Source organism: Lycorma delicatula, chromosome 6 (genome assembly GCF_047948215.1).
Source record: "Lycorma delicatula isolate Av1 chromosome 6, ASM4794821v1, whole genome shotgun sequence".
Taxonomy (NCBI): Eukaryota; Metazoa; Arthropoda; class Insecta; order Hemiptera; family Fulgoridae; genus Lycorma; species Lycorma delicatula.
Window position 1 is genome coordinate 130,110,100 of NC_134460.1, and position 24,797 is coordinate 130,134,896.

Genomic DNA, 24,797 nt, shown 5'->3' on the forward strand with positions numbered 1-24,797 from the left:
CGCATTACCTTCTCATGAGCCAAACATACAATTACACATTTGTATGCCAAGCCCAACTACACTTAAACTATTAACTCTGTTCATCAAAGGTAGTTGCTATATAGTGAATATCAATAATTTCAAAGAAACAACTTTAATTAGTGCATCTTCTATCTCATAGAAGATATACTCACATGTGTACGTTACATGCTACAAAATCAATGTATCTCTTCAATGAGGAAAATTAATTATGTACATTGCCCCTACTCAATAGAAGATAACCGGTTATTTATTACTGTTAATTTTTTTTAAATTTAAATTATATAAAGCTTTGTTAACTTTAACCTATTTTCTATGGTAGTAATTTGCATATGCTGATGCATGATTTGTTTTGGAAAATAAGGCAAATGATGTTTCACATAAATTCTATTTATATTGAATATAAAGGTTATATTGCTTATGGGCTGCTGCAGGAAACTGGATCATATTACTATTGAACTGCAGTTGGGTTCAGTAGCTTTATTTCCTGACGCAATTAATTTCAGATACTTTAAATAAAATGAGATGTGATTTAAAACAATTTTATACAAATATTAGATAAATTAGTAAAATGCAATGAGGTCAAATTAATAGGAAAGTATCTATAAAAAGGTTTAAATGAAAACTAAATAATATATAAAATTAGAATAGATATCTGACAGACGTTAATCATTGCTGTAATAATAATAATAGTAAAATAACACTGTTACATAAAACTTACACTTATAGTGAGCTAAAAGAAATAAAACTTGTTGCTAAGCGAAATAATAAAAACATGAAAGTTTAATAACCAAATATACAAATCGCTAAATAAATTATATTTAAAACAGTTTTGTATAGTTTAGGCTACCTAAACTATATATTTATCTTTTATCTCTTAACTAACATAACATTTTTTTTGATAAAGTTTGGTACTGATAGTTAATGGAAGCTTGACTAAATTGTTCTTATTTTCACCTCCATAGTACTTTATCTATCACACTAAATTTTATCCATCCATTCAACTACTCTACATAACACCTAGGTATTAGTAGACAGCCAAAAGTGGGGATGTACACTGAAAAGGAACTGAACATTAACTGAGAAACAACTGTTTCATGTTATCAATATAACTTTGTAAATTAATACTGTATTATTAAAGTATTATACAGTATTATTATAGTACTTTGTATTTATAAAATATTATTACATCAATAACAAACAATAGAACAGTCTTTTCAGTAAATGACATGGCAGATTCAAATGGTCAAAAGTAAAAATAATTTAATTTATATTAAATAGAATAGAATTATTTTTAAAACAAATGTATTTAATTAAAGGAGGTAAATTATTGGCTTTCATTATACTGGGAAAATGGAGATTTTCTTTTACCTTAATTTTTCACTGCCAACAAAAACTCCTGGTTTGGCAATATTCTCAAGGCAAAATAGCATTCCTTCAGTGGTCAGAACTAGACTTTTAATTCAATTCATATTTTATCTATTCACATTAGTAATTTATATAATTATAAAAAAAGTTCAGTATTGATTTTTTGGTTTAGATTTGTATTTCTGTTAATTAAATTTAGTTTTATTTGCCTATGGCTGTTTCTTAATTTTTTACCTTTCTATAAATATACCAAGTTGATATTAATTAGCATTTGATTGATTAGGATTTTCCCCACCAATATTACTTTTTAAATTTCATTTTAATATTATTTGTTTTATTTTGTCATACATTAGTTTTGTCCGCAGGCAAACATAGTTAACTCTACTGCATCTTGTGAGTACTTTTGTCTTAATTAAATCAGCTCTTTTGTACAATTTTCATTATTAAATTTGATGTGTGTATCATATATATTGTGTTTTCAATTTCTAACACCATACTCAAAGCAGTATAACGTCATTAATGGTAGTCCAATGAGCTGTGAAAAAATACCTATAGGTATTATGTTTAGATGAAATTTTTTAGAATGATATTTTCATTTTCATTTAAAAAAATTAAATAATTTAAAAAAAGTTACATTGATCTTTGCATGTTTGGTGTGTAAATGTCTGCATTTACTTGATGTAAATGCAGACATTTACTTTTTTCAAACATTCATTTAATTGCTATTGTTAGATGTTTTTAATATATCCAATGAAAATTGAAGCAAGTACAGTTTTAAATCTTCAAGTACAGTATTTCTACTTATCTTAGTATCTATTTTTTTGTACATACTTATAATGACAAGAAATAAATAAAATTAGGTGGTAAATTAAATGAATTTATAAAAGTATTGAATTATAATTAATTAAAATTTAAGTATATTGTGATAAATAAAATGTTAATAAAAAGTTTTAGTTATTCGTACTTTAAAAGTGTTAATTATTTAAACCTTTGAACTGTATATAAGTATATTGAGACAAAATATATTTTATGTTCAAAATTAATCTCTTGAAGAGTGGGCTGAAATTCTTGATCCAATCTGTATAAAATTGAAGTTAACAGTTTATAAAAACTTGTTTAATACAATTATATTAAACAAGTGGAAAGCAGAATTCAAAGTTAATTTAACACCCATTATAATTTAAAAATTAACCTTGAAAAATTCATACAGATGGAGCCAGTTCTTTTATCACGTCTTTTTGCCTCAACCCAGGGGCAATATAATATTTTAATTGGATTTCAATATTCCCAAAACAAGGAGATAGCTACAGCCATCATTATTCTAAATAGTCTCTTTTAAATAGTTATGTTATTCTTTCTTTTTCCGTTTAGCCTCCGGTAACTACCGTTTAGATAATTTTTCAGAGGATGAATGAGGATGATATGTATGAGTGTAAATGAAGTGTAGTCTTGAACATTCTCAGTTCGACCATTCCTGAGGTGTGTGGTTAATTGAATCCCAACCACCAAAGAACACTGGTATCCACGATCTAGTATTCAATTCCGTGTAAATATAACTGGCTTTACTAGGACTTGAACGCTGGAACTCTCGACATCCGAATCAGCTGATTTGGAAAGATACGTTCACCACTAGACCAATTCAGTGCGTTATGTTATCATTCTAAACATGAATAATGTAACGAATATAATGTATTGGTTGAATTTCTATGGAAACTTGAGAAGGAGTAAACAATTTTAAAAAATTACTTCCAAAAAGTACTGATTACCATGCAATGCAATTTGATATTTATGTGAAAAAAATGTTTTTCTCTTAAAATGCAATGGCAACAAAAAACAATGCTGTTCTGTGAAACATGCTGAATTATTGGGCAAAACTAGTCAAACATTTTTCTGTTGTATGATATAATTCAGTGGAAAAATGTGTTCACTACTCCATGCAGTGAATTACCATCTAGAGTTGCCTTGGTGTTGCATCTTTGTAGTGTGTAATTTCTTTGGTTAAAGATCATTTTGCTGATATATGATAAAGTAAAATGTATGTAGTCTTATTAAAATAGCCCTGGCTTGAGCCTAAACCATGCAAAGTTTTCATTTTCCTATGAATACTTTTTATTTCTAAAATATGAAACCCATATTGAAAATAAAAGAAAATCAGTTATACTTTGTGATAAGAGTGACTAGGTTAAATGTATAATCAAATAAATCTTTGCCTGTGTTGATAATTTCAATGACATGTTTAGACAATACAAGATAGATTAAATGCTTTGGAGTTGTTTAAGCTTGTTCTCTTGTATAGTTAAATTAATGTAAAATAATTTCTCAACCTAAGAGTTAAAGATGACAACTACATGATAAAATTGTAAAAAACAATGAAAGTAGTTTATTTAGTTTACCTTATGTGACAAATGCATATTGTACATTTTTAGGTATTGCATGGATTCAGTTACAAATGTCCCAACTGAATAGTGTACTTTTTGGTAAGTGATTATTTTGATTAGTAAATGTATACATATATATTATGTATATATTCACTACATCTACAATGTGCATACAAATTTAGCTTACTATTTACATATATATCATTATAATTAAGGTACAACTTTCTTTTTTATTACTTTTTTTTTGTTAACTGGTTTCAATAACATTACAAAAAACTTTTTAAAATTGAGGTAATTTTTTAAAAAATTACTGATTTATAGAATTATTGTTTTGAATTAAATTTTAAAAATAATTTTGCAGAAATTTTATGAATGATTATTAGACATAAAAAAAAATTATTCTACTGTCAAAAAGTTCATTCTATAATCAATAATTTTATTGTAACAAATGAAATTATAAAACAAACAAATGAATAAATTATTCTAATTATTACTTACGTACTAATTAATTAATGATAAAAAAATTATTAACTAAAAATACTTGTAATACTACGTACGTATTTACAAACATACACATAAAATAAACTCACAAATCACATTCATTATTTAAATTAACCGTAGTAATTACAGTTACATATATTTACAACTATAATATTATTAATAAGAGTAATAACAATCTATAACTATTTTTATTATATTTTACAGTACAAATTAAAAAATAACTTAAAATCAAATTTTAAATTTATTTTTTGTTAATATACAATACTTTTAAGGCAACTAAAAAAAAAAAAAAAAAAATTAAACATTTTTTAATGAAAGTATTAATATAAGAAGCAAATAAGATAGTTAGAAAAAAGTTATAAACTTTTTTTGCAAAGAAAAAATTATCAAAGTTAATAATACATCAATTCTGGCTCATTTGTTCATAAAGATAGTAACCAAAATAATATAATAGCATATTTATTAGATATCCATCACAATGCATATGTTTTTTTTTTCACCAGATAAAGTAGACTTTAGTTACATATTGCAAATTAAACTTTCTTTTTACTTACACAGATTAATAAAGTACTCTTCTATTAGTAACTAGAACTCATGTATATGTGTTACACTAGTAAGTGCAACACATATACATGAGTAATGAGTAAAACAGAAAAGGTAAATTATTTTTAAAACAAAAAATTAAGCCATTACATATGCCAGAAACTGGATAAGAGTTATCAACTGACAATAATTTAATCATAGTATAACAAACATATGCAATTTATACACACAGTTTTTAATTTAAATCATACATAATGTGTTAAAATTTTTAATTAAAATTCCACTTTTAAAATTAACATAAATATATTTCATTTTTACATTCCTACTTCACAAACAAAAAATGTTTCAAACGAACATGGAGAATCATTCCACTTAAGACCTTTACCATCTCTGTTCCATAATTCAAGACAGTGTTCTTCTTCACCATTTTCATAACGAAAATTATTTGGTTCTCCAGTATTCCAATTTGTGAATGTTATTGGACGACCTGTTGACATCCAGAAAAATTGTCCCTCTTCTGCTTGATCTGTACCAGACGTCCAAAAGTGTTCGTGCCCTAAACCTAAACATTAATCATGTATGCGTTAGATATTGTAATCAAACAGTTGAGGTTTCATGACATAATATGTACGTTACTCCTGAAAATAGGTGTAATGTGATTTACCATTCCCTTCTTTACTAAACCAAATACATTGTTGCACGTCACTACAAAGTCTACCAAAATGTAAGTGATATTCAGAACTGTAGTGACACCTTCACTCAGCAGTTTGTTGAAGGAACTGGCTATTTGGCTAACATGATGAGAGTAATCATGCTTTCATTGAGAAAGCAACTCCGACTGGTGTTTCTTACATCTCAGGGATTTTATATACATCACAGAGGCAAGAAAGGTTGAGCAGAGTTAGACACTATCTGATCGTAATAGTAAATAGGAGAATTTAACATAATAAATAGACTTAAATGTAAAATATAACTAATGGAACTCATAATCTTGGCATAAAGATAGTTCTTATTAAAAGTAGTGTAATTATTTTACTTCTGGTTGTTTTCTAACTGACTAATGTTTTTTATGCAAAAAACAGGAAGGATAGCTATTTTAAGAAATAACCAGTAATCCGTGTCAGATTTAGTACATATATTCCCATCTGAAATGAAATATCATTAAAAAGTCAGATTTAGTTTTTAAGATTCCACCTGGATTAAAATAGACAACAGAAATTGTTTTTGTGTAACTCAGCACAATACTTCAGTGTATGAGAAAGGGCATTATTATGTTTGTGTTGTCATTTTTAATAATTTACCATTTATTTATTTTAAATTATTTATTTACAAGATCTGTAAATAGAGTAATGAGACTAGTTTTTTGGCAGCCTAAGTGGCAACACTGTAAAGTTACTTGTAAACATGTGGTTATATGAACAGCTGATTTATATTAGGTATTAATATTTTTAGTCTATTGTTGCCACATGAGATGTAAATGAACTTTTCATGAAACGAGTTTTTGTTGTGTGATACAAAAATGAATGATACTATTATGAGCAATGTTATGCAATCAAATTATGTGTTAAACTGTGTGAGAATGCTACTCAAACTTTTTAAAAATTGAAAAAAGCATATGGAGATGATGCTCTATCACAAGCTCAAGTTTTTAAGTGGTTTAAAGAATTTTCAGATGGCTGGGAATCAGATGTGGATGATCCATTGATTGCAGAAAAATTGAATTTTAACCATACCACAGTCCATCAAATTTTAAAAAACGAACATGAAAAAAGTTTGTGCAAAATTGGTTCCAAAAAACCTCACTCTTGAAACTGATCCCGATTTTCTAAAAAAATGTTATTACTGATGATGAATGTTGGATATTTGAATGAGACCCAAAAACAAAACAATAGAACAAGGAGTGGCACACTTCAAACACCATGTCCCAAAAAAGCAAAAATGAGCAAATCAAAAATCAAAACTATGGTAATTTCTTTGTTTGATAGTAATGGCATTGTCTAAAAGTAGTTTTTACCTACAGGACAGACTGCAAATCAATATGTTTACTGAGGATTCAACTGAATTGAACAGGAAAAACTGCGGAAAAGAGTTTACTACATGGACCAGACATCAAAGACAGCTGGATGCTGCATCATGACAATGCACCTTGTCACACTGCACTCTCAATTGTTAAGTTTTCGGCAAAGAAAAATATTCCTGTAGTTTCTCAATTCACCTGACTTTAGTCCCTGCAACTTTTTCCTGTTCCCAACTTCAAAAAGAACAGCTCAAACAACACAATTTTGAAACAGTCATCTGAAGGATATTCCGGTTTCTGAGTTCCAACACTGTTATGAAGATTGAAGCATTGCGTGGTTTCCCAAGGGAACTGTTTTGAAGGTGATACAGTCCATGTATAATTGAATTGTAAATAAAATGTTTTTTGAACCAATCTCATTACTTTAACTGCAGACCTTGTATTTGTTATTTTATATTTATCTTAAATTTACCATTTTAACAACTTTCTGATCACTTAAGTTACAATAAAATAATTTTTTTTTACAATAATAATATTACTCTTACTATGAGTTTTTAAACAATGCCATTAAAATTTTAATTTCAATCCCTTCTTAGGTGTGGCCCAGGGATTATAACTAAAATATTTTAAATGGTAACACTCTTTGTTTGATATATCACTTTAAAGGTCTCTTTAAGACAAGAAGAATGGTATAAATAAAAGGTTGTTACAATGTCTGTACCCAAAATGGAGGCAGTATAAGGAAAATGACTTAATTTATTAAGTTCAAATAATAAAATTAAATAAATAGAAATTAAACTGACCTTAATTAAAATCTAATCTAAATTAATCTAATAAATCTAATTAAAATTTATTTTAAAAGTTAAATTTAATTTTTTTTAAATTCTCATGAATTAAATTTCAAATTCTCATTTTATGAGAATTCTCATTCCTCGACTTGAATAGCAGCACGAGAATATAACATTATCCAAATGTTATGTTCTCAACATCATACCAGACATTGAGACATTGTACCAAACTTTTATTAATACCATTTTTCTTGTCGCATAGAGACCTTCAAAATGATATTACACATAAAGGGTGTTACCATTTAAAATATTTTAGTTACAATCCCTGGGCCACTCCCCCCTCTGAGAAGGGATTGAAATTCTATTTCTCATTAAAAGGTAAAGTAGTTGACTGATACTGTATCCTGAAAGTTACAGTATTAATTCTGGAATAATTTTAATGTTGTTGATGGATTTTCATAGTTTTGACTCATTCTATATATATATATATATTTATTTATTTATTTATTTACCTCAATAAAATAAAATTTTATCAATACCATTAATATAATCCAGGCTGAAACTACAAGCTTAATAGGTATACTACTTTTTATTCAGAATACTGTTATTTCTGGGCTATCTATTTCATTAATTTAACAGCATATGTTAACATGAATTTGACTTCTGGATAGTTTCTAAAACCAAAATTTATATTGTACACTTAGTTGCTATTTTTATTATAACTCATGTTGCATTTTACAATCATTATATACAGTGAAAATAAATATTTCAAGAATTATATTTTTATTTGGGTAATCATTAATTTTTTTTTTGAGTGTATTCAGATTTCAGGTTTACGTTATTGAAATTGCAGTACAGATTCTTTACAATAGAATAAATCTTTAGATTTTTTAATTATGTATAGAAAAAGAATGCTATTATCTCAACGAATTTTCTTCATATATACAATTTAAAATAAATCAGTATAAACTCAATAAAAAATGTGTATGACTTAGGAGTTGTTTGATGAAAAGAAAAAAAAAATTATAAATTATTATAATTATTAAATTATTATTATAAATAATCAGTAGATGATGTTTTTACTTAGTACCTTTACAAATAATAAAAGAAATTTATTTTTTTTATATTACTATAAGGCATTTATAATATAAAACTAGTCAGATTTTCTGCATGAAATAGTCTCATTTCAATGCTAACTCTGTTATACTCTGTTGATATAACAGTAGCAAAAATTACCAGCAATGGGAATTTATGCAGAGAAATAGGCTATGACATAAGTAAATTTATATTATTTCGTTAAAATGTAATAATCTTGTTTTTTATTTTTTTTTATTTATTATTTTTCTTAATTTGAAGATTTGGTATACAGATTTTACAGTAATGATTAACCTTCCAAAGAAGGAAGGGAGTATTTATTTTGAAAAGCATTTGAAAAAATGTTTTTTTTTGTTAAATACTTCAAAAAAAAAGTTAAAATGCAATCTCCGTATAATTTTTGTCAGGATACTTAAAAAGGAAACAAGTTCTTAATTTAATAATGGTGACAAATATTAGAAGGTCATTTGATAATATTTTCTTGTTAACATGTTAAAAATTGGTGTATTATTAAAATCGGGTGTATTATTAACAGTCTAATCAATAAACAATTTATAATACTATTTTAAATATACAATTTTATTTTATATCTATCAAAAACCTGTCATATAAATCAAGTTTTAGTTTTAATGGAAAAAAAAGAATTAATTTATCATGACAAATTGCAGTCTTTTAAAATAATTACTGCTGTAAGTAATGTATTCCTAACTCTTAAACAGATTCTTATATACTTTTTTTCAAGCTGTAAGCTGTGTTATACGAGGAGAAGTTTATTCTTTGCTGAGCTCATAATACAAGGGATAAAAAATATAGCTAAAGGCGAATGGTATGATTGCAGTTTAAAACTGCTGTAAAGATTTCCAACCTCAAAGAGGAGTTGCAGTTAAAAGAACCTAGTTGTAACTACACACTTATTGTTTTTTACATTTACTTAATATAAATATAAAAAATATAAAAAAATTAATTATTTTTTAAAACATATAATTTTTTACTACATCTAGTTGCAATGCATTGTTACTTTTAACTGAATTTCAAGCACAGTCCTACAGCATGAAAGAACAGGCATAATAACAATAATAGCAAGTCGGTGATGACCAACTATTTCAACAAAGAGAATGAAAACTAATCATCAAAGATTTTATTTTACAGAAGTGGCAAAGTGAAATTAAGAATAATTTTGATCAATCTATCCTAATCTCAATATGCTAATAAGAAGCTTATTAGCATATTGAGTGATGATAACCCTGAATGATGATAACTTCTTGTAATCATTTGTGTACAAAATTATATCAAACTTGAGTAAATATATAAATTTGTTACTATTTTTGGGATTATGAGAAAAATAACTTGTGCAATTTATTGCGGATATTTTTCATAATGAAAAGCACGTGTATTTTGAAAAATATATGGAAGATAACTTGATGTTAAAAAGAGAAATTATTGGAGGAGATTCAAATTCGGTTTGAGAAAATTAAGCACATGTATAGAAGTACATCCAAATTGAAGTTTGATGGTAATAAGGATTAAATTCCTTATATTTACATAACTAATATTTTGCAGAATTGTTTTGTTGAAGTTACATGTACCAAAAAAGGCATCTTTTTTGCACAGTTTTAAAAAAATTAAACAGCTCCATTCTTGCCGTTCTTAATAAAGCAATACTAAGGCATTTCTTTCATTAAAGTAATGGTATTGTATTTGTAATTTATTTTTTAAATACTAACCAAAATCTCTAATGTGTTTTTCCAGCTTGTCATTTTCTTCTTGACTACTAATACTTGCTAAATGCATTCCATGATACCTGCAATACTGAGCTGCTCTGAACCAATTTGCCTGGAATCAAAAAATACTTCATTATAAGAATTAAATGAATAAATTTTTACGCAGTCTGAAGTTGAAAGCATTGTTTGAATGTTGAAGTATTTTGGTAGAAATAAAGATATTATTAAAAAATTAAAATTTAAGTATTATAAATTTTTATAATTATTGTAATATTTTATCAGTGCCTCTCATAGGGAAACAATGTTTGATACAAGTTTAATAAAAATCAAAATACAGGTTTGACTAGTTTATTAAAGTCATCAAAGCATGGCCATGCCAGAAAATTTTATTTCTAAATAAGATTACATGAACAGGAAAACTGAATAAAGAATTTGCATAACAGCCAATGAACTCCAAACTAAATATAGTCTGTGGCATCATTCTGAGCAATTCAGATTATAAAACTCTTAAATTAAAATTCATCAGAAAACATTCTCTTATTTACTTTACATAGATTATTTTAACTGCTATCATCATTTAATATTTAATTTATTTACTGATAAATAAACATCTTAAGAGTAAAAGAAATGAAATGAGTTAAATGGAATGATGTACTGATAAAACGTGGTTTAATTATACAAATCAGACAACATTAAAGTAAATGTTTCAATAAAGATCTTTTACAGCTGACTTTATATTTTATATCGGACCATCATTCATCTGATTAAAACTTAGGAAATATGATGCACATGAGTAAATGAAAAAGCTGCATAATTTATATTTAATTGGCTGTGGAATGTCTTTCAGTAAATCTTTCAAAGAAATCATCCCTATTGGCACAAAAGAATAAGTGAAACATTGCGATGTGTGTGTATGATACTATGTTTTGTGTGTTTTTCTAAAGTTGTACATTTCCTTTTATTACATATGAATTTTATATGGATACGTCATGTGTCTGTTATGCATTTTATTATATCACATATTTGAACTCTGGATTCAGTACTCATATGAAACATTATCCTGTTAATCTTACATTTCTGTCTGTATTCTGATGGAATATGTTAATGAACAAAATATGAATGAAATATGTTAATAAAAATTTTATAGGCATGTTTAATTTTAAATACAACACAACAGAATAAATCTGATATTTTGTTTTCAAATTTCAAAATTTATAATTTTATTAATTTTTAAATCATTAATCTATTAGAAAATAATATTTAATTAGGTAAATTATATTCTATTGTATAAAACATTCAGTATTTTATTTTAAATAAAATTTCTTCTTGTTTTTTCACAAAAAAAGATTGATTTATTCATATGAAGTAAATAAAATGGATAATAAAAATTAAATTAAAATTATAAAATAGGAAAATAGAAACAGTGTTTAAAGGACATTTATTACATTCATCATCTCCTTTTAAAAAGTGTATATGCTCTCTGAAGGACAAGGAAAAAATGAAGGTCTAAAAATAATACAGGAAACAGACCAACTATTGGACCTACCTAATTTATAAAGACATACTTTAATAAAGAACTTGAAAAACAGGAAAAATGTTATATCTACAAGCATGCTAAAATTAAACAGTTTCACTTACCAATGAATGTATATCGTGGGTTTTATATATATATATATATATATATATATATATATATATATATATATATATAAAATTATATATATTAATGATATATATATATTAATGATTATTGTTAACAATAAAAATTATAAAGTTATACCCACCAGATACAGTTGAGGAAGAACATTTACCTACCTGTAGCACTTTCAGAGCTTACAGCTCATCAACAGAAGACTTTTTACTTGTTACAAATTACATATAATAATATGAAATTAAAATATTATTATAATAAAATACTGCAAATTATTTAAAATATTAATATACAAAGCAAGTGATAAATATTAAAAATTAAAAAACACAGCTGCTGAAAAAAAAACATTGCTGACAAACATTGCTCCTTTTATTCTGGTTTGTTTCCATCATGATTTTGTATAATGCTAGCAAATACCTCGTTTGAATTTTGGAAATCAGAAGATTGGTTGCACAGATATGACAAATAGCATTTCTGAATAACCATGATTTAGGTCAAGAGTGTACCTGTGCATGCAAAAATTTGGTGATTGGTGATGATTGGTCTAGCCTCACACGACATGCTCGCATCACCTCACTACTTTAGCCTCACACACATTCCCCCATAGGAAGCCCATTATTATTAAACAGAAATCTCAAGTATATTTTGTTTATGGACGAGGCAAATTTCATTTGAGATAACATCAACAACTTATGCAAGGAGCATACATGGGCAGAAGTAAATCCTTATGAAATGGAAAAGGCAAATTTCAACACCGATTTAGTGTCAGTGTATGGTGTAGCCTTTTTCACAATCAGCTGTTTGGACCATTCATCTTAACCTGGCTGCCTAAATGCTGAGGTTTACTTGTATTGCAGCAGCTTCTTGAAAATTTTCCTCTACTGCTGAGACACAAGGTATACTTACACCACGATTTCGTGCCTCCTCATTTATCTTGTGCTGTTTCCACTCACTTAAATCATCATTTCCCTGAGGAATGGATTGGTCGTGGAGGTCCACATCCTCCCCACCAAGATCACCTGATCTAACACCTTTAGATTTTTGTTTCTGAGGTTGAAAAATATTGTATAGAAACAAATAATTTTCATAAGGAATTAATTGTTCGCATTATAATATAATCGCATTATAATATATAATTGTTCGCAACTTAATAACAGCTCTTAAGAACTAAAAAGAGCAACAGTAACTATTGTTACTGTTGAAAATGGCAGGCTCATTTTCAAACATTTATTATAAACTGGTACATATGTACATTTTGGTCTAGTGTACTGTTTCTAAAAAATATTCAAATTTTTATAACATTTTTTGTTTTATTCAACTTATCTTACACTATTTTGTTGAGAATTAAATTCTTTGCAAATTTTGTTTAAAAGTTTTAAATATTTATTACACATTTAACAAAGTTGTACGTCAAACATAAAAAACAGGGTTTTTACCTCAATTTATTGGATTTCACCACAGATTTCTTAAAAACTACTGCAGGTAAGGTTCTGTGACCTATTTCATTCATTTTTCCCGTTCAAAAACCATGAGAAATCTCTAAATCGGCTGCTTAAATAATGTCCTAAAAATTTAACCTTGTTTCATCGGAGCAGCTGAAACCTGAGGGAAATTTTTCACTTCCGTAACTCACAAACGAAGCATTTTAGGACATGTGTTTTATAGATCTTTTTCCATTATTTTCGCAAGTAGAATAAGTTACAAAAGTTCTGAGAGAACTTTGTGATACACTCTGCATAGGTAAAACCACCAGGTCTTTCATGACAAGATTTAATGAACACTATAATAATAATTATAAAAATGGTAATACTAAATTTTCAAATGTTACAGAACATGTAATAAAAAACAAACATAATATTATGAACAGAAAATAATTTGGAAATACTGGAAATAAATAATAATAATAATAATAAAGAAATAGACATATTAGTACAAGATCTGGCAGCTGATTTCTGCAGATATCTGTTTTTTTAATGAAACTCGATTTAAATGAATGATTAATAATAATTTAATACATTATTACCAGGTTGCCTAGAAAAAATTAGCTGCAATTACCTTTAATTAAATATATTGTAATTAATTTATTTTAACAAGTTGAAACTATATTTTTTTAAGTGAATTTAACGACATTTGAAAGAAAATGATGTGAAGAATTAAAAAAAAAATTGTTGCCAGTTCTCAGTCAGTCACAACCTCCAGGTTACCAGGTGTAAACAAGTATGTTATTGTTAATTACTTACGTTCATTGTGTTTTTCAAAAAAATTATGTACTAAATTGAAGTATAATTTTTTCTGTACACTATAACACATGGTTGCCTGTGAACGAGAGAGAAGGAATGCACTCACTGCTTCATGTTGTAAACAAAAACACAGCATGACTATTGTACGGAAAAAAATTAAACTTCAAAAATTTTGAAAAACACGAGCGTAAATAATTAACAATAACTACCTGTTTATACCTGGCAATTTGGAGGTTGCGGCTAATTGAGAGCTGGTAACCATTTTTTTTTACATTCTTCACATCATTTTCTTTCAAATGACGTTTAATTCTCATTAAAAAATATAGTTCTAATTTGTTAAAATAAATTATTAGAATATATTTAATTAAAGGTAATTAAATATGCTGCTAATTTTTGCTAGGCAATCGACAGTAATGTATTAAATTATCATTAATCTTTCATTAAAAAAAACATATCTGCAGAAATCAGCTGCCAGATCTTAGGCTATATTGAAAAAGTGTTATGTTAGATACAAAATTCAAAAATAATTATATATTTATCAATAAACAGATCAAATTCAATAATGAATTGATAAATTTGGAAGACCAATTGGTAATGATTAAGATTTGATAATACTATTCTGTATCGTGTCGTGGTAGATATAGGATGTTTTTAATTTTGACTACAGTATTTTACTATAATAATATTTTATTTCATATTTTCTGTAACTTGTAAAAAGTAAAACATGTGCTGATGATGGAGCTGTAATCTCTGGAAGTGCTATAAACAAATAGGCAAGTGTTCTCAACCTTTTAAACTGCATCTGATGGTATAATTTTTAATTACAATCTTTATTGTTTTATATATATATATATATATATATATATATATATGGTATATTTGGTTTGACTCTCTCTCTCTCTCTCTCTCTCTCTCTATATATATATATATATATAGTCCAACCAAATTACACTTAGAGAAAAAAAGTTGTTACCTGGAATTTTATAAGTGGAAATGGTAAAGGGGCTTATAATAAATGTAAAAAAAATAAATGCGTGAGCAGAGGTGGTGGAGGGATGATATTAGCGGTTCGTGGGTTGGGGAGTTGAAAAACAAATTTTCCAATACAAAAGTTGTATGTAGATCATGCAAAAATCTACAACTTTTGTTGAGGTCACTTTTTAACATTTCTGAGAAAAATATGAAAATCTTTTTTTTCTTTGTTTTTTATTTTTCATTCCTGCAAAAATAATTTAATTTTGACAAAATTTGGTTTTTTGATGTCAACTTTCGCTGGAAATCACAATAATATCATTTTTCACCTGTTTTCAACCCCCCCAAATCAACCCTCCACCTCTCCCCTCACGTATTTATTTTTTTATGTTTATTATAAGCGCCTTTACCATTTCCACTTATAAAAGTCCAGGTAACAATTTTTTTCCACTCTAAATGAGTTATTTTGATCTGTCAAATATATATAATTTTAGAATAATTTATACATGACATCAACTAGGATGGTCACTTACCATTAATAAACATTCAGAGAAACTGCATAAATTATGGTTTGGCGATTTATTAAATAAGGCCTAAAACTTTGACATTTTACCTTACTTTACATAATTTTCATAAGTAATACAATTTACCATCTCACTCACAAGACCTGGTATGGTGTAATTTTAACTTGTTCTATTGAATTATCTTTTATACTCATCATAAAATTAAAAATGTTTAAATATAAGGTTGGAAAACATAATTCCTTGTTGAAAAAAATATAGTCAGTTAATTCAGTGTGATTGTTGATTTTTGAAATTATGCTTATATACCTAAGGTATGAAAACCACAACAGTTACTGATCAAATACAAGTTGAAAATATTTTTTAGGTATTGCTAATAGTATGCAATTATTTACCTGTCATGTAGTCTGATGAGGATAATGAAGGTTTGTTACATGACAAAAAGCAGAATTTTTATTACAATTCATTCACTAACTCTACTTATAACTTAGTTAAATGTAGCTTACTATTTTGTTAGGAGATTTAAAAATAAGTTCATTTTCTTTAACTATTTTATTTTAATTAATTTTATGTTTATGTTTATCTACATAATATAAATTTACATTTTAATTAAATGTATTGAATAGTATGTTAAATTATAGTACTAAAAAAATAACAATGTAATCTTTATTTAAATATTGATATATGTAAAAAGGTCAATTTTAAATAATTAGTAGGAACAAATACTGTAGGTTGCTCCTTACAATTAGTAAGGAGCAAGTTAGCAGAATCCTGTTGTCTAAAAATATAAATTATTGTAATGTTAAATATTAAAAATACAACCTAGTGTTCAATGAATTTAATAAACAATATAAAGTATAATGTTGCTTACCCTGAAAAATATTCCAAGGTAATATCTCTTCTCTCCTAACTTAAGAAGAGGCATAGTCCATTTATTAATGCTAGGACCTTCATCTACGCAATTTGTACATTCACCTGAAATAAAAAGAAAATATATTATTATATATAAAAATTTTAAATAACATAAAAATTCATAACATTAAATAAAGTACTCAATAAAATAAGTTTAAGTATATTATATACAAAGCTTTTTTATGATGCTTTGTATAAAATGTCACGTAAAAGAAAGCTTTTAAGCATGGATAATTTAATTTAGTTTGACAGGTGTAAAGATGTGTTTTATTTAAATCATTCTAAATATTAACAAATATATGTAAAGGTAATCTGTTCTAAACATTTTCACTTAAAAAAAGCAAATATTTTAATTGCTGTTTTTAAATTATACATTTTTTAAAACATTTAAAAATGTAACTTTCTTAAAAAGTAAACCAAAAATACTTTTCAATTTAAAAAAAAAAATTGAATTGGCAAAATCAGCGTCAAATTAAAAACTGCTATCAATTTACTAATTCTTTAATTTGGTAGTTACATTTAAAGACTACTTGAAAATATTGAATACATTCTTACTTTTAAGGATGAATTTTAGTTATATTTCAACTTATTTTAAAGTTAATTTTATTAAAAATGTTTAGTTTTATTTTAAATTAGGAAAGGCATACAAAACTGTTGCCCACAGGAATTCATTATGTTCACAAAAAGTGCAAAAAGAAGAAACATAAGGAAAAAATTTTCTGAAATGCAGCAAAACAAAAATAGATAAATATATTTATATATATATATATATATATTTATTGATGTTTTTCAATTAATTTTCTTCAATTTTTATTTTAAAAAAATACTATGAATATCAAAATTATATTAGACTACGTATTATAACATAATAAAATTCAACAAATAAGAATATATATATATATATATATATATATATATATATATATATATATATATATATATATATATATATATATACTATAGATGTTTAACCTATGAACAAGTCAAAATAACAAGCTTACCATGAACTTAAAAACTTATACTATAAAACTTTTCAAGGCCATGGATTCATCATCAGTTGTACAATAGTGTATCAGATAATGCCTCTCACTGACTTCAACATTTATAATGAAGATATCGTAAGGAATACATTAGAAGAAAAAGAAGAAGAATAAGTAGTACAGGAGGACAAAAATAAGATGCTTGAGATTTGCTGTTGATGTGGTATTCAAACTGATAGCACACATGCACTTCAGAGACGGTGACAGTCCTGGAGGAAGAAATGAAAGAGTATGGAATGAAAATAAATGTTGGATAAGCTAATTTAATGATTAAACAAAAAAGCATTTACTGGTATGGACAAGTAAGGAAGAATGGAAAACTGTAAAATAATTATAGGTATTTGGGATTATGGTGACAGAAGACTGCATGAGTGCAATAGAAACAAAAGGAAGGATTGCAAACTGGTTGGAACATCTTGTAAGAGGAGAGTGGAGTCTTGACTACTGTATCATAAGGGTCAGTAAAAGAAGAAAGGAAGGAAGAAGAAGGAAGGAGTTAACAGATGAAGTGAAGATTGGAAACTACAAGGGGGAGAAGGAGAAGACTTGGGGTAGGGATGGATGGAGACAGCTGTGCAGGGGCTAGCCACCAGACAGAACACCAAATGATGGTGATGATCAGATAATGCCATTACCATTCTTATATATAAAAATTGATAGCCATCATGATTAAATACCTGGCAAGTATTTTATAATTAATGATGGATTAATCCACAGATTTAAAAAGATTTTTATACATATAAATTGGTAATTTTATAGTAGCCTTGGTGTATTCATAGATAATTTTTATTAATAATTAGATTATTAATTGCATCATGTTAAGTTAAAAATATATATATGTATTTACAGTATGTAAGTTAGATCGATAATATCTCAGCAACAAGTAAGCAAAAGAATGTCTTCATAATCACATCTTAGAGATTAATAATAATTTTTTTCTTTAGTAATAGACGTATTCTTTTCGTGTATAACAACATTATGTATTAAAAATATAAAACACCAGTTACAGTAAAATAAGAAGTAAAAACAACTTCCAGTATTTACACAACCTTTTCAAATTCGCTCATTAGTGTAAAATTGTATAATTTACATATACATTAAAACCAAATTAGGTTAAATTTTATAAAAATAATCGACCTGATTAGTGCTGTCATTAATTAAATCTCTTCATACTACTTTGGCAGATAATAGAATCATTTAAATGTTATATCATTCCAATCATTGGCATTATGAATACAATTTAAATCATGCATTATCTTCCATGATAATGTATGTCAATATAAAAATTTTATGCTTTTATGCTACAGATGAGAAAGCATCTCAGAAACACTACATTTTGATAAGTGTGATGTATCGTACTACTACACCTGGTGTTTAATATTTTAAATAATCCTTTATACATACTGCTATCAGTAATTTGTCCAGTTGAATGCATTTCTCTGATTAGTGTCAGTATATAAAGTTTAATATATAGTCTATGTACCTCTTACAAACTCAATTTCCATATTCTATTTTACATATCTAATATTTACGTTGTTTTTTTTTACACTTCCTTTACACCCATATCAAGTAATCCTAGATATAAATAAATGACACCTCCTTCTAATGTTTATTTTTTTTTTATTAGTACAAGGTTCTTCTACAAGCTTTTTAATGATCAATTTTCTTTATTTCATACTCTATCAACCCACGTAATTTAAAAAGTTACATAAGGTTTTATGTTTTCAGAGAATGATTTTTTGTTGTAACAAAAAACTTCAGAAACCTCTAAATTAGTTTTCTGATTTTTTTTATTTTCAATTTTTAGCATAATACTGTATACCAAAATGTAGTGTTTTTAACATTTATTTATTTTCACAAATATAATTATTTTAAATCTATTTGCACAATGAAATAAATAATACACTTATTTTTTGTGTCAGCATGGTAGAGTATAAAATTTGACTGTTTTTCTTTTATATAGAAGAGGAATATTGCTGTAACAAAAATTTATTATTGTTTATTTTATTATCAACATGATATTGCTTAACTCCTAGTGAGTATGGCTTATTTTTTTTTCTACCCCATAAATAATGATACAAATTCATAAAATTTGAATATTTACTATGGAAATAATTTGTTGAATCAGCATGTGGTAAAGTTAAAAGCAGATTTAAAAAACAGCCGGTTATAAATAAATAATCAACAATTATTGAATTTTGTGTGAAAAACTGGTAATGCAGCAGCATAATGTATAACTAAACTCTCTAGTCTGAGTCATTTAATTAAACAACATGTTATATTAATGGTTTTGGTAAGAAGATATTTTATGTTTTTTTAATATATTAAAAAGTAAAAATTTTTATTTCATTGTTGCATACCAAAACTGTATGGTCATAAGTCAACCTGAACATGAAATAGACATTCTAAACATTATATAACATTCCATATTAGTTCATTATGGAAAAAGAGGTTTTTTGCATTATATTCTTTATTGAGAATAAATAGTAAATAATAAATAAACATTATTCTCAGTAAATATTCTTTATTGAGAATGTATTGCTGAACATCAGCATTTCCAGCCCACTTAAGCCTGAATAATATTCAACCATTAGAGGGGTGTATCACAAGGCTCACTGCAGGGATCCCTCCTGTGAAATGTAGCCTGTAATAGTCTCTAAAAGTTGGATTGATCAAAAGGTGTTGAACTAGTATGGTTTCCTGATGTCATGATCTTATAACCAAGGCGAACCAAGCTGTTGAGATCACAAAAACATGGCTGGTGGCAAGGAGTTGAGGCTGGCTGCAAGCAAAACAGAAGTTCTTGTCCCAGTCGGTTGGAGAAGGCTCCCCCAAATTATTATCCAAGTAGGAGAGTCTGCCATTTTTCCGGTTGTGGCAGTCAAATGTCTGTGCATACGGCTAGACAGAAGAATGAGATCGACAGTTCATGGTCTCAAGACAGCATAGAAAGTGGAAAAGGCGGCTAAGTGCTCGCTAGGCTTGTGAAGAATATAGGAGACCAAAAGGAAGTTGCTGGTCACAGTTGTGAGTTCTATTGCTCATTATGTGAGTCTGATATGGCACAATGCGCTAGACTTCGAGGGATGCAAGAAGGTGCTTAACGGGATCCAGAGGAGGATGGTGCTGCAGATTGCACCTGCTTACTGTAGTGTTTGGAGTAAAGTTATTTGGATGACACAGTTAGTCAAACCTTCTTTGAATGTATCAGGTGGACTGTGGAGAGACAATGGTGTATTCACATCACCAGATGGTTTTGTGCTGTCAACCTGACGGGCAAACTATTGGAGTGAAACCTGCTGGAATACCATAACAGCCATGAGCAGAGAAATTCTTCAGACTAAGATGGCAAAAAAGGGTCGTGAACGTTAATGGCTGTGGGAATGAGAGAGCCTGGGCTGTGAGGAAGTCGGGGACCCGTGAAGGTTATCGCTGTTGTTAATGCAGTCAGGACTCTCTGAACCATCCATTGGAGTCCGCTAAATAATATGACATGCCCCTGGTGGCTAGTTATGCCGAAAGGTGGCTATCAGGACGTTAGGGGTAGGGGTTTTAGATGTTGAGAGCCCGACACTGCCATCTGTGTGGTCAGGCGGCGGCTGGAAGAGCTTTCCCCTCCTTTGACGGCCAAAAAATATTAATCATAGTTTGACAACTTCACTCCATTTTACACCACATTTACGTTTTATATATCTTCTAAATGAAGAAAATAAACCTGTTTTTAAAAAAAATATTCAGTTCTCAATTTCTCAGTGAATTAAATTATGTGTAAGTAAATATCTCTCTTGTTTATTGAATGTTTGAAGTTTCATTAAGCGTTGTTCAATTAATAGAAAATTATCATCAGATAAATCTAGCATTTTGAGATAATAAACTTCCTTGTAAGGTTTCACCAAAAGTAAAATTCTACAGTAAATCTTAAATTTTACCCTATTTTCTTTAGCTTCCCATTTTCTAACTAGTTTATATTTTTCTTATTTGTGTGCTTAATTGAACACACAAGCTTAATTTCTTATTTGTGAGCTTAATTGTATTAACCTCTGCAGAAAAATTAGAAAATATATCTACTAAGTAAACACGGGTAGATCTATAAGAAAAAATGCTGCTGTACGCAGAATGCAAGAAAACTCCATCTTAATATACATATCGAAAGGAATGGAAAGAAACCATGTTAAGGGACTAGTATCAAATGTGTGCCAAGGCCCTTTGGAATGGGAAAATAATCACTTTTCCCTAATTTTTTCAACTAATATTTTAATTAAAAAATACTTGAATGCTAAAACAGCATCAGGTTATTTAAAATTAGATAGATCAATCCAGTACTATGATAATGAAAAAAATATGAAAAATATCTTCATATTTTCTACGAAAACAATAAAAGAATGTATTTATTTTTTTTCAAAAATCTCCTACTTAAAAAAAAACTATATAACCACAAAGGAAGTTTATCTAAAGAATAAAAAAAATAATTACTAAAATCTGTCTATTTAGTCATGACTAAGGCTTGTATATATATATATATATAAACAATACATAAGGATGAATTAAATAACTCCCTATTTTTTTCAGTTAGTTAAAAGGAAGAAAATTATTAGGCAAAAGTTAAAACCAATTATTTAATGGTGATTAAATAGGTTGTACTGTAGCACTACTATGTATGAACCTAAGTTGTACGTAAAATTACCTTTAAAAAATCGTCAGAGGTATAAGATAAAACAATTGAACTACCCCTTTTTTCTCCTCATTCCTTTTAGATCCCAACTCTAAACGTTAATACATCAATACCTGATATAAAGAAATCAAAATGCTTAATTTGAAGAACTTTAGTTAGTTTTTGTAGAAAATGAATATAACTAAATTCTAGTTATTAACCAAAATAAATGTGAAAACACACACATACATACACACACATATATATATATATATATATATATATATATATATCGCTATTGTTATCTATTATCAAATCAATTGTTATCTACAATAGATAACTGTGTTACTATTACAATACAGACGTAGTTACTTTGACTTAAGACTTAAACTTTTATAAAATGACGATCAATCGTTATGTATGTAATTTAAATATTTGAGTTTTATACTTTTCTATATTTCAATCATAAATTATAATCCCGGCAGAATAGCAGAAAGCACTTAAGGGAAACGAAAATTAATATTTGTAAGCAGTTTATTTATATATAATAATAATAATAATAGAATTAAATTTACGTTAAATAAAATTAAATAAATTAAAAAATTTCTGTTTAACAATAATGGTCTTCCCGTGGGGACTGCGTGTGAGGCTAGAGTGGTGAGGTATACGAAAACCTTGTGGGAGGCTAGACCAATCATCACTATCAACTGGTAACAAAGGGTTACTCCTGGGGCGCTGTTTTAGGAGGTGCAATTGGGTGCTCTTATAATATCTCTGCAAACAATCGTCTGATATTCAAAATTCAGACGGGTATTTTTCAGTAGTTGAAGGCTAATTTTTGAATGCATCAGGTACAGTCACGATCTAACAGATCACGGTTATTCGGAAATGTATAAAATATATGTACATAAGTTTGTCTGGTTTTTTTTTTTTATTACATCACGCGAAAACCAACCAACCGATTACTTTCAAATTTTCAGGATACATTCGTGTTATCCCAGGGAAGGTTTTAAACTATCGACCGAGGCCCTAACTCCCTTGAAGGTTAAGATATTAAAAATATTTATTATTTCTTCCCCCCTAAGGAGGGTGAAGTTGTGAATTAAAAATATTCATTAAGAATAAATAGATATTATTTATCAGTATAATTCTCACAACCATTAGGATAACGTACAGTGCAAGGGTCCAGGGGATGAAGCCCTCTTGAGTAGATAGGAATGGTGACCGAAGTAAGCTCTTGGGCGACGGTTCCCTGGCGAATTGGGAATGGCAAGCAAAGCGAGCTCTGCGGCCATGGGATAGGGGCCTGAAAAGCCCCTGAGTTGGCTCCGGGATTCGCCTGGGTTGCGAATTCCGGAGCCGAGGGTCCGGGTACTGCTAGATGGGCCGGCTAGTATATATATATATATATGCATATTATATATATATGTATATTATATAAACAAATAGAATTTACTCTCTTTTTTTGTATTCTCGACTTTTGTGACTCCCTTTCAAAAACAAAAAAATGGAAAGTAGATTTTTAGCATGATTTCAATTCTTTTCCTTATTGTAGTACAAGAAAGTACACCTAACGGGAAAGTAAAAATAATGTAATTAAAAGATAATTTTTCCCTTTTAATTTATGTTTATATTTGAACAATTCATAATGAGATGGTAATGCTTGATTAGTAATAATAATGTTTGTAACGATGATTAGTTAATAAATTAACAATATACTTAAGAAAATATTATGAATGGTTAGAAAGTTTGTGAACTTGGTGAAACTTCAAGTTCAATTATAAGCATTTCACAAGTTACTTCTCATGTTTATTATTTTAACCTTAATAAAGTATTCACGCTTAATCAGATATTTTTGTGAGAATAATAAAATTTTACAATGTAATTATGCAGTATAGATTATTACTTATATACTATGTATAACAGTATATCAGTTTTTAGATGCTGAAAAATCCAGTAAAATTAACTGTCACCAGAAGAAACTGATAACTGTATAATTTCAATTTTTTTAATATTCAAAATAAAAAATTAGTGGTTTGTTTAAATTTTTATATTTTTGTTGTAGATTTTTTTTTTAGTCAATAATTTTTTTATTATTTAAATTTATTATAATTTTAATTAATATTAATAAGTACTTAAATTAACTAACCACAAAGAGATTTTAATTTAAATATTTAAAAAATTAATTTAATTACTACTTAATACGATTAGCAAAATAATTGAATGTAAAAATACACAAGACGCCTGCCATTTAATAGCTAATATTTAAAAGATTATGCTTTCTCAAAAAAAAAACTTTCATTATCAATTTGCAGAAAAGAATAAAAAACCAAAATGATATTATTTTTCCGTTAGTTCTATTTTTTAAAGAAAAAAGGGGT

The 24,797-nt window shown here is 27.3% G+C and overlaps 1 protein-coding gene across 4 annotated transcripts in view; it reads right to left on the bottom strand.

Annotated features, from left to right (window-relative positions):
* Positions 1-4,664: 4,664 nt before the first annotated feature.
* LOC142326836 (salivary C-type lectin 2-like) overlaps positions 4,665-24,797 on the bottom strand; it is a 306,085-nt gene continuing 285,952 nt past the window's right edge. For all 4 annotated transcript variants that reach the window (XM_075369567.1, XM_075369566.1, XM_075369565.1 and 1 more), the window contains 3 exons: positions 16,685-16,788; positions 10,433-10,541; positions 4,665-5,370 (listed from right to left, as the gene is read on the bottom strand). In XM_075369567.1, coding sequence (XP_075225682.1) covers positions 5,123-5,370; positions 10,433-10,541; positions 16,685-16,788 — 461 coding nt within the window. In that variant the 3' untranslated portion in view covers positions 4,665-5,122. The remainder of the gene's footprint in view (positions 5,371-10,432; positions 10,542-16,684; positions 16,789-24,797) is intronic.